Genomic DNA, 12,543 nt, shown 5'->3' on the forward strand with positions numbered 1-12,543 from the left:
ATATTGCAATATGAAAAAACGATTTTAAAAACATCATACAGTGCATAAAAACACACAATGTGGGTTAACCATACTGCAGAAAGCTCACAATGACAAGTGAAAGCTGAAAAACCCTTTGATTCTGCCTAAAAACTTTTTTTAAAGTCAGTTGTTGGACCAAAAGGGGAAGCTTTCATATAAAAAATACTCTGATTCTTAACTTTACAGGAAATGCTGCTCTCATTTATACCCTTATACAAGTCAATGGCAATTATTTCCAAAGCACACTTTTGCACTAATTCTTTTTAACGATCATGATCGGCCTTTTCCCACCTTGAAGAGGTTGATTCATGTAAACCCGCAGCAGTGAGTTGCCTATTTAATTGAAACTGCTTGTGATTTTGCTTACTGAGCCTAATGCTAAATTAAAAGCCGGGAGATTCTAGATACTGTCTGGGCTGAGCTGAGCGCAGTATCGCAGACATCCGCGGGTTGTCTTTAGATCTGGCGTGCCAGCTGACAGCTCGGCTTTAATCCCTGCCTTCAGAGAGAAAAGGCAGAGAAAATTGGATTCATGATGTGTAACATTTTAGCCTTTAAATGGATGAAATAAGCATCTCCTCCCTAGTAGGTGAGCTGCATCAGCCTTTAAACAAGGCTCTCAAAAGACCCGCGCCAAAACAATAGCTGTTCACTATCACCTAATCTTCGCAAGAGAGAGAGAAACACAGAACGGAAAGGAAGAAAGAAGGGGAGGGAGGCGGAAACGTACAAAGGATGATAAGATTAAGGTTATATGTGAAATTTGTCAGGCTCTTATCTGAAATTCAGCGTCAGTGAGCAGAATAATAGGCAGCATGAATTGTGTAGCAATCACATCGAGATGAAATCTTTTCAGTCCGACAAATCAAAAAGGAGAAACTGGGAGTACTTATAACCGTACAGAACTTAACCCGGACAAAATGAACCCCTGCAGATTAATAAATCAGTTTTTTTTTCTCCCTCCAGTTTAAGGAATTCACATGAAGATCCAATGTGGCAGGTTTTTTTAAGAAACAATTTTAAGCTTTTAAGCTTTCCATCATTCCATATCTATTTAAGGCTGCTTTGACCTCCATTCTAAATGTTCCAAAACATCAATTTGATTGAATTGGCAAGGAAAGGTCAGTCAGCTGCTAACAGGACACACAGGTGAAAAGGTTGTGAGGTTGTGTGATATTTTCTTATTAGTTGAGATTTTGAGACATTTTCATTTAAAGCAGGAGATAAGAGCAGGCGGCAACCTCCGGGTCTGAGCAGGGAGGCAAACCAGGAAGTGCGTTTAGCCTCATGTATCATGTTTCACAGCCAGATTATCAGAGTTAGCGTGCACCAGAGGTTTTTAGGTAATTTATGTTTTTATGTGGCTAATGAATGATTGATGCATGTATGTATGTAAGAATGATACTTGTTTGATTTATGTAAGATATGCTGCTACTTGCCCCTGTCTTCTGCCTTATAGGGACCACAATGGAAATAAGCCTTAGGGCTTTATTGTGTTATCCCTGACTATTTTTTATCTATTTATATTACGTATGACACAGGCTGCTGTTTCATATTTTTTATATCAAGAATGGTCAAATAAAATCAATCAATCAATCACTTCAGATTTAGCACCCTCTCAAGTAAACTTCCTCTTCTGTCCATTTCAAACAAGACAAAACAACACTGTTTTAGTTTGAGGCCTTCACAGGCGGCAACCTCCTGGTCTGAGCAAGGAGGCAAAACAGGAAGTGCCGTAAGCTGCATTCTACCAAAAATTCCAGCAGGGGGCGCTAAGTTTGGCTGCAAAAACAGTCTGTTTTGTTCACATCCATGTGCTCTTATTTTGAAAGCTACATGTAAATGGACCTGCACTTCTCATCGCTAGGCGGGGGGCGGCTGTTGCTCAGCTGGTAGAGTGGGTTGCCCCCCAACCGAAGGGTTGGTGGTTCGATCCCTGACTGTCCCAGCCTACATGTCGAAGTATCCTTGAGAAAGATACTGAACCCCAAATTGCTCCTGATGCTGTGTTGAATGAATTCCCAATGGTGGCAGGTGGCACTATTTAGGGTAGCCTCTGCCACCAGTATGAATATCGCTTTGAGTGGTCACAAATCGACTAGAGAAGCGCTATATAAGTGCAGGTCCATTTACCATTTACCATTTACCACTCAAAGCTCTTTACACTACAGACTGCGCTCATTCACCCATTCACACACACATTCATACTGGTGGCAGAGGCTACCCTAAACGGTGCCACCTGCCACCATTGGGAATTCATTCACACACCGATGAACGCAGCATCGTAGTCTGAAAGTCGGGACTTGTAGTTCGGAACAAAACGTCGAAAATTCTGACATTCGTGTAGACCTTGAACACACCATTAGCTGTAGCACACAAACGCCAGACTCTCTATGTGCGCTGTAATGTAAATTAGTCTTACTAACGGATCACTAATCCTCTGTTTTACCGGAGATGTTTGTCGCCTTATGTCGGGAAAGTGGGGGGGACGGGTCGGGATCACTATGAAACTGGGGGGGACATATGATAATAACAATTTTACCTCTTCACATACTTAAAACAAGCAGCCAGATGGAAATATTTGTAGCTACATCAAGAAAAGTACACTAGTTTTTAGTCTGAGAAATATAATGCATATCATTATGTCAAGATGATGGCTCGAGCATTTACTTAATTCAAGAATATATTTCAATATATTGAGAAAATAGGTCTTGTGTATTTCATTAGAATCAAGAAAAATGCACTTGCTATTTGTTAGAATACACTAATTCTAAGGTATTTTGGGTTCATTGAGATTAGATATTTTTGCTTGTTTTGGAAAGTCTTGACAAGCCAAATTTTCTTGTTCCATTGGCAGATAATTTTGCTATTTTCACCTAATTTTTGCACTTTTTTTGTTTTTACGAGGTGGCTTTTTGCAGTGTGTGACCCCTGTCAAACTACAGTAATAACATAAAATAGGAAAAGTCTATCATTCACTGTAAGTGCCTTTAAACCTCCTTAAATGTCTAAGTAGTGCCTCAGAGCTTAACTGTGGCACAGAAAACGTCAGCAACAGATAACATGAATTGATTGACTGAAATGACTAAAAGTTAATTTGGCCTGGGTTAGAGGACAGCACACTTAATTCCAGAAGCAAATTGCATCTTGTCTTTCTGCAGGGGCTGCTAATACAGTGTCTGATCACCATGCTTGTAAAAAAAAAAAAAAAATCTTCTGCCTGGTATTGTTTCTGTAAAAACATGTGTCATATCCATATGCCTTTGCACTAAAGCTCAAACATTCCTTTATATGAAACAGGTTTTATTTCATTCTTCAGATGACAGGAAGAATGCTATTTAAATTGCATATTCATTGCCTTCAACGCTAAAGAAATTTACATTTTCTTTAATGTCTTTGAAGATTAATTGTCTGCTAAGTATATATTAAATTATATTCCATGTCCTTAAGTGGGTGAGGTGATCAGTGAAAGCAAATTTGTGACATAAACTCCCCTTTTTCATAGCACAAAGGCTATGTTCGTGTGAAGGGGAAAAGATCATTCAGTGATAAAAGGTTTTCCGACAGATAGACCTTGATTTCACACATGCCAATTATCTCTGGAGCTGAGGACCAATTAACTCCTGAACCTGTGCCCTCATATACACCTGCACTAATCAATCAATTAAGTAATTACATGAATAATTAATCCTCGCTTTTGGGAATTGCCAATTACGATGGTTAGCTCAAGAGGAGATATTGCATTATAAAGAGACAGTTCCCCAACAAAAATCTGCGTTTCCCTTTGAGAGAAATGCTTTTTTTGCTCTCTTTTTTTTTTTTTTTTTTGCTAATTAGAGACATTTTCTGACATTCATAGGCTTAGACTCAGATAGTTGAACTTACTTCACTACATGCAATTTGGCATCTTCAAAGACTAAAATCCTCTTTCTCTCTTTTGTGGTTTTAGGCTGCCATCAGCACGCAAATGAACACTTCTGGAGAATTCACTTAGAGGATCATCCCGCATTTGGACAGCTGTCTTTTCACTGCAGGGATTTGTCATCAAGGAATATATCCTCCCTTAAGAAAGAAAGTCTTTTTTTCCTTCTTTATCCATTCACTGCTAATTTCCACCTGTCTTTCTGAGTGCCTAATGAAGGAAAATTAATCTTGAATGATTCCCCACTATTCAGCGTCCACAAAAAAAAAAAAAAAACCCATTTCATACGACCACAGATGATCATAAGCCGTTTTGGCTGTCAGTTCAGATGTAGACTTAACCTTTGCCCTGTGAGAGTTGTTTTTTTCTCCTCATGAGGTCTGCACCAGTAAATCCCTCCAAATCTCTTTCTCTTGCTCACACACACACACACACACACACACACAAACACCAAAGGCCACCAGGTACGCCCTTCTGTCACCCAATCTCCCCTAAACAGCACACCTCACTGCTCAGACCTGCTCCCACCAAAGCTGCAATTATGTGAGTGCTGCCTAAAATGCCCTGGGCGCTTGCACCCCTATTCAATTCTCTCCTTTCTAATTACCACTGCCTCGGGACAGGTGAGGAGTCAGGGCTGATAAGATCTTTTCTTTTTACCTGTAGCCAAAACACACAAGCACACACACTCACACAAACACCTACAGTGGGAGGCCAAGATACACACTCGAAGGCACCCGAGGTGATTTTCCTTTCTAATTATAATCTTCCAAAAAATGCAGAGCATTTGCTTTTAGACAAAGTTGTGTTTAGAGAAGAAGTCTTGGCAGAGGTGGCTGGGTTACAAGGTGACTGAGGTCTTCGAAATGTGTTTTTCTCTCCATGTGTTATTCCAGAGGGGTAATTTGCAGGAATGTGGCGATACTTCGGAAGACGGTTAATTAACGATACGAGTATGTGATGATTGAGATCAAGTGGGGTGAAAAACGAATTGTGATGCTCTTTTTTCAGCAGCAGAGGGCGATATTTACTTTTAACGTCCCTTGTTTGACGTCTTACGGCACCTGCGTCAGGAACCGTAAAAACATGGCGGACACAGGTGAAGGTTTCAACACAGCCGATGCACCATCCTTTGTGACATTATGGTTCTATATCGACGTAAAGAAACTTCTAAAACACAACGCGCCATTGTTGAGCAGCCGTGATTAGCTCAGGCGGCTATCTACAACAAGATAGTGAAATCCAGAGTCCAGTCAGACCAGCTTCTGCCTGAAAATGTAAGAATATAATATAATACAATGAGTAAATAAAATTAAAAAAAAAACATGTTAAATCTAACCTAGGAACAGAGGCCAAGCCTTAGTTTATTTATTTAAGAGGATTTTATTTATTTGTAATATTCCTTTTCTTAATTTGATATGGGATTTGTTGTAACATTCAGTTTGTTTGACAAAAGACATTTTCGGTTTCTTTTTCACAAAAAATTAAAACTTCCAATCAGTAAACCAGAAACCAACATGGATTAAAAAAAAAGTTTGCATCCGTACATTTATGTTAACATAAAATCGATTATATCAACTGATTTTTTGTGAATGAGGACGTATCAAGATTAGGTTACTTTCTCTCAAGAAAAAGAAACTCAATCTCGAGAAAATATCTAAAAATATAAAAGAAAAAATATTTTGCAGACTTTTGTTTGAGAAACATAGGAATATTTTCTTACTTGTAATTTGTAATCCATCTCATTTTGGTAAAAAAAAAAAAACGGTAAGAAAATCACTCATTACATCCCTACTAATTTGGCATTATGATTGATTAATTAATATGAAAATGCCAACTTATATTGCATCTGGTTACATGTGTAACAGAAATAAAAAATACATTGCAACTGGCAAATTATAATGATAAGATTAAAAAAAAACCCTGAAAAACATGGATTCTGACATCATCTCTCCTCTGACAGGCATCTGACAAGTCTTATTATTTATTACCAAAAAGTCCTTTATCATGAGACCATTAAAAGTGAGAAATGGGTCCAGCAAATAAAGTACCAAAGATAAATGGCTTGACAAGTGCATTCCACGAGAGGTTATTTGAGCAGCGTTGAGAGACATGCAGAATCTCTCCAACACGCCGCCCTGCTCTCCGGGTCATCAGTCAGCCGTGGACCCTTCTCGACTGATTGCTACCAAAGGTGACAACAAGCACTTAACAGCACGTAAACAGTGTCTACATGATGATCTATCGCCGTGAGTAGTTTGTGAGTAAAAAGAACCATTTGTAGCCGTAATTATCATTTATCACTGGCACCGTCAAAAGGGATCCGGCTGCACTGTCAAGTAGATACAGGTAGAGATCTCAGCGTCATGTACCAGAGAAAAGAAAAAGAACACTTTTTTTTTTTTTTTTTACTCTCTCCTGTTATTCAGTAATCTGATCTTCCTGTCCTCGGGCTCCAAAACAGGCAGGTAGAGAGCAGGTGATACCACATTAACCTCTTCCCTCAGTGCCGAAGCGGTTTGAAAAACGTAAATGAGAGATTTTAATCTTCGCTTCACGGACCATGTATTCTGAGCTATGCATAGGCGGAGAATGCAGAGTTTCTCTCGCACAATGGGGACATGCGTCGCTTATTGACAGGTTGCATTAATGTGAGGGGCAATCACCTGTGATTATTCCTCAACTGCACCAGCGTGCACTTCCCTCGCACCTCCTCCCCCCGTTTGCTTCTTATCTTTTCATATTGTTCTCTGCTTCAATGCCTTCGCCGCTGGCACAAGTCTCAACACCGCTGCTAAGCCACAGATTAATGATTGGGGCATTACTCTGCTTGTCTCTCGTTTTCTCTTTTGGTTCCACCTCCCCTTTTTCTCCTCCTCCCATCCCTCACTTATCCAAATTCGGTCCCTTTCTATCCCTGTGCCAAACACCACTTAACCAACGTGCATGTAAAAAAAGAGAGTGAGGAGAAAAAACAGCTGCCTGAGACACAAAAGAGTGAGACACAAACTCACCGAAGGCGGCCACTTTGATGAGGATAGCATGGAGGTCAGATGATATCATCTCAGAGAGCAGGGACTCCTGTTCTCGGCGCCACAGGTAGGCCAGGGGCTGCAGGGCTAGCCGCAGACATCTGGGGAGCAGGTGAGAGACAGAGAGGAGGGGAGCAGTAGGTTGTAGACAGAGAAGGATATGCAAAGCAGTTAATATTGAATATTTGCCAGCTTCAGAACAACTTCAAAGCCGACTGGGTAGGGCACCGTCTCCGTTTGCGGGAAGGCTGCCACCCTGATAGGCCCACAGGACAAGCTCCCACCTGCCACTGCCACTAGCTTTATACAAAGACTAAACAAAAACTTGTCTTTCTGAACTGAGGGTTGTATGAGGTACAGTACAGGCCAAAAGTTTGGACACACCTTCTCATTCAATGTTTTTCCTTTATTTTCATGACTATTGACATTGTAAATTCATCAAAACTATTAATGAACACATGTGGAATTATGTACTTAACAAAAAAAAATGTGAAATAACTGAAAACATGTCTTATATTCTAGTAAGCAAAGGGTGGTTACTTTGAGGAATCTAAAATACAAGACATGTTTTCAGTTATTTCACACTTTTTTTGTTAAGAACATAATTCCATATGTGTTCATTCATAGTTTTGATGCCTTCAGTGAGAATCTACAATGTAAATAGTCATGAAAATAAAGAAAAACGCATTGAATGAGATGGGTGTGTCCAAACTTTTGGCCTGTACTGTACTTATCCAAAGGCAGTGTATAGATGGCAGCCTGTGTCATTTATTTTAGTCATCCTAACCTAACCCACCTAACAAAACAATATCATTTTAGGTGTACACTATATTTAGAATATTTTCACCAATATACACTACAGGCCAAAAGTTTGGAAGCAACTTCAATTTTCTGTTTGCGATAGTTTTCTTAAAAACCAGTTTGGATTCTTTGGATCTTTGGATGTGTTTACTGCACAATCATACTTGACCTTTATTAAATTGAACCATTTTCCTCAATGTACCTTTAGGTATATACTGATGTTATCAGACCATTTCTGAATAAATGTTACCAAAAGAAAAGAAGGGCTTAGTTTTAGAGTCACAAGTTCAGTGCAAAAGTAAAAAACAAATCACAGTTTGCATTATTCGCTTTGGTTTTTGAGAGTTTGGATACAAAAATCCCAATAAATCTCAACTGTGTTCATATCTTTGACAAACTACCACAGAAATGTCTCAAATTGAAGCAGCTGAGTAAAGAAACAAGAGTTCAGATTTATACATTAAGGAAAGAAGGATACACAAAGTCTAAGCAATAAAAACCCAAAGACCTGATAATTAGAGTAGAAATGTGTTCTAATAAGTGACTCTTTATATAATAATCATGTTTATTTTGTTGCAAAGTCTTGATCTTTTCTGTAGATATTTGATCTTGCTTCCAAACTTTTGGCCTGTAGTGTACTATGCTGTCAGAAATTATGGTTTTGGGCTCAGTGGTTCAGTGTCAACTGTCAGCCATTTGTGTTTGGATTCACCAAAGTAACAACAAACAAACAAACAAACAACAAACAGCAGTACACCAGCAACTCCAGTGTTCTGCAGAGTAAAATTACTGTATTTTTTAAAGGAGTCTGGTGGCTTTAAATACGGCATAGATGGATATAACAGCTTTCTAGACAAGGTAAAACGTATGTTAGGGCCATTTTAAAGGTGCCTTAAGGATATTTTGCTGTAACCCCCGTAACCTCTAAACTGGAGGCATGCTGGCACCATCTACTGTAGTTTAAATACTGACTATAGATCAACAAGTTCTCGTGTGTCAGTACCACAAATTACGGCACATATGTACACTGAAAAAAGAAAATAGTTGAACCAACTTAATTGAATTGTTTCATTTGGTAACACCTAAATGAATTAAATTCTTTCAAATTAATTTAATAAGTTAGATTAACACAACTGATTTTAAATTCATTTGAAAGAACTTAATTCATTTAGGTGTTACCAAATGAAACAATTCAATTAAGTTGGTTCTTTTTTCAGTGTACGTATCGCGGCTCGCGATACATCGGCCCGTTCTAAAAATAGCACACACACGTATGGTGCGCGGTTGTAAAAAAGGCTGCAGTTTCTGTGGATTTAGGTTGTAAGAACACAGACCTAGGTTTAGGACAAAAAACTTCTGGTAAAGCGTTATAAAAGACAGTTTAAACTCTAAACGGATCACCTTCCATGTTCCCAGAGTCCTCACTGAGCCTTCTCTTACTTCGCCCCATAGTCTTGGAATAATCTGCAAACTGTGTTACATTAACAAACCTAGTATCCCTGGGAAAATTTAAAGCAACTCAAACGCTCCATGTTACTGAAAATTGCAGTTGTTTTACCTGAGTTGGATTCAGCACCTTTCTGTATGTATAATGTGTGTATTGCCTTTTTTCAGTTTCTGCTGTTTTTACTATATGTTCCCATGTTTTGTCAATTGTCATTTTAATCTGTAACTGGCACCAATCTTGGCCAGGTCTCCCTCGAAAAAGAGATTGCAATCTCAAGGGACTTCCTGGTAAAATAAAGGTAAATTTAAAAAAAATAAAATCACAGCGGCCGATGAAATACGGAGACATAGCTCATTTTTCGCTGCCTGTACCTACAACCTATATTGACGTTTTTGACAGGAGAACAGGCTGCAATGGATATGTACCTCACACAACCCCACTTTAAAAAAATCCAAACTGTCTCTTTAATCTGTGTCTTGCATAAACTCATGTAAAACATCCACAGCAGGTAACTGGAACCAAAAAGTCTGCACACAAACGTCTACTGCTGGAGAAATGCGTGAGATGTTTATATACACTATATGCATCTAGTGTGTATGAGGGGAAAGAAAACTTGATTGACGGCAGGATTTGTTAATAACAAGAGAGCTTTGTGCTGCAATGTGTCCAGTCTGTGTAAGTTTAGAACAAGAGAGAACAAAGCGAGACGATGGAGGGCAAAGAAAAACAAAGGCCGGAAGAATAAAACAAGAAGGAGACTAAGAAAGGCATATGGGTATCTGTGTCACGAGGAAACCATCTCGTCTTTCTGCGAGTGAGACTGTTATGTTTCAGCCATAATGGGAAAGCGCATTTTTTTCTATTAACAAAATTACATGATGATTATGAAACTATCAGATTCATTCCGTCTCTTGAAATCATTGCCCCATAAAAACAGAGCCTTGCTATAAAAAGCAAAGCTAGTCTAAATAAAATGGCATAAACAAAACTCAGTGTGTATATGTGTGTGTATGTGTTTAAACAAAAATGGGTCCAAGTTTTGGAACACACAGTGACTACAGAGGATGTACTCTTTTCCTTCAGCGGACCACAGAGTGTGTGCGTCATTGGAGTTCAGAGGCCTGAACACAGTGGGTGTACGTGTGTACTTTTAGTTAGAAAGTGTGTTGTGCGTCGGGAGTGTGCGTATGTGTTTGACTTACACATTTTCCACACGGACCCTCTGGTAATCGGAGAGAATGGCCCCTACAGACACTGCCTCGACACCCTCCTTTTCCTGTGGGGAGGGAAAGATGGAGGAAACTTAACCGCAAAAAGATTTCTCCCACTGTCCGGTATTTGTCAAGTCAAGTCAAGTCAAAGTTTATTTATAGAGCACATTTAAAAACAACCTCAGTTGACCAAAGTGCTGTACAGTTATTAAAATAGAATAAATCATACACAACTGGGTATAAATAAAAACAATAAAAAGAATAAAATACTAAAAACAGTAAAAACAATAGAATAAAATAGAATAAAATAGTATTAAAAACTCAATCCAAAACAGAGTTAGAGATACAAAAGACAAATAAAAAGAATAATCATTAGAAATACAATAGGGACCTCGCAGGTCGTTGCCTGCTCGGGCCCTAATAAAAGAGTAAAAAAGTAAAAAAAGAAAGCCAAGGATTCTTGCCTAGCTGGGACTGATTTGTGCAACGTGCATCGTCACGGCAACGTGATGTCACCGTTCCCCCGGGGCCAAATACTCCTCGCTCAACCTACAACGCTATCCCAAAGTGTTATCTTGAACAAAACCACGCAAACACATGCAACTATATACACACACAGAGGCCGAAACAGACAAAGAAAGCAGATTCCTGACGGCTCTTTCCTTTCATCGGACCGCAGGCCTGCGGGGATGTTTACACTCTGGTCGTATCAAGGCCTTTATGGTCCAGCCCATATCCCCCGGAGGGTGTGTGTACATGGCTCTGTGAGTGAACATGTGTGTTTGTGCGTACGTGTGGGTGTGTGATTGTAGGCACCGGCACCACTAAAGGCAGTTCCTGGACCTTATCAGCAGTCTAGTGTGAGCGGGAGATGAGTGTATCTGGCCGCAGCTTCCATCCTCCACACGCCCCGCTGCAAGACGGAACCGCGGTGACAAGTTGAAGTATCAGTGAAGCATTGTGCCTCTGAGTGGCATGTATCTTTAATATAGCTGAGGGCTAATCTAATTGCTTTTCATATCATATTCATATTTCACAAAAGGTTTGAAGCAAATAAAAAATTACCACTTACTGTGATTCCTTTTTGTTATCAGTGCAAGACCAACAACAGCAGACCAACATTAATTGCAAGAAGTAATTTTGTGCATTTTTACACTGCACTTTTAAGATTTCATGTTTTTGGTCATTTTGTGTCTTTTTTGATGATGTCATCACTCTAGCCTCTCCATTGGGAGCGTGTTTTTGTCTTTTTTTGTTCATTTTGTGTCTTTTTTGTTCATTTTGTGTCTTTTTTGGTGGTTTTGTCCCTTTTTTTGGTCATTTTGTGTCTTTTTATGTTCATTTTGCGTCTTTTTTGATGATGTCATCAATCTTGCCTCTCCATTGGGAGATTTTTTGGCGTGTTTTTGTCTTTTTTTGTTCATTTTGTGTCTTTTTTGTTCATTTTGTGTCTTTTTTGTTCATTTTGTGTCTTTTTTTTGGTGATTTTTTCCCTTTTTTTGGTCATTTTGTGTCTTTTCTTTTCTCGTATCAAGGCCTTTATGGTCCAGCCCATATCCCCCGGAGGGTGTGTGTACATGGCTCTGTGAGTGAACGTGTGTGTTTGTGCGTACGTGTGGGTGTGTGATTGTAGGCACCGGCACCACTAAAGGCAGTTCCTGGACCTTATCAGCAGTCTAGTGTGAGCGGGAGATGAGTGTATCTGGCCGCAGCTTCCATCCTCCACACGCCCCGCTGCAAGACGGAACCGCGGTGACAAGTTGAAGTATCAGTGAAGCATTGTGCCTCTGAGTGGCATGTATCTTTAATATAGCTGAGGGCTAATCTAATTGCTTTTCATATCATATTCATATTTCACAAAAGGTTTGAAGCAAATAAAAAATTACCACTTACTGTGATTCCTTTTTTTTATCAGTGCAAGACCAACAACAGCCGACCAACATTAATTGCAAGAAGTAATTTTGTGCATTTTTACACTGCACTTTTAAGATTTCATGTTTTTGGTGATTTTGTGTCTTTTTATGTTCATTTTGTGTCTTTTTTGATGATGTCATCACTCTAGCCTCTCCATTGGGAGTTTTTTTGGCGTGTTTTTGTCTTTTTTTGTTC

General features: G+C 39.3%; 1 protein-coding gene across 1 annotated transcript in view; it reads right to left on the reverse strand.

Moving 5' to 3' along the window:
* dph6 (diphthamine biosynthesis 6) overlaps window positions 1-12,543 on the reverse strand; it is a 103,382-nt gene that overhangs the window by 58,016 nt on the left and 32,823 nt on the right. Inside the window, exons 4-5 of the mRNA XM_059353995.1 lie at window positions 10,426-10,499; window positions 6,958-7,076 (exon numbers count right to left, since the gene is read on the reverse strand). Coding sequence (XP_059209978.1) covers window positions 6,958-7,076; window positions 10,426-10,499 — 193 coding nt within the window. The remainder of the gene's footprint in view (window positions 1-6,957; window positions 7,077-10,425; window positions 10,500-12,543) is intronic.

The sequence above is a fragment of the Centropristis striata genome, chromosome 16 (assembly GCF_030273125.1).
Source record: "Centropristis striata isolate RG_2023a ecotype Rhode Island chromosome 16, C.striata_1.0, whole genome shotgun sequence".
Classification (NCBI taxonomy): Eukaryota; Metazoa; Chordata; class Actinopteri; order Perciformes; family Serranidae; genus Centropristis; species Centropristis striata.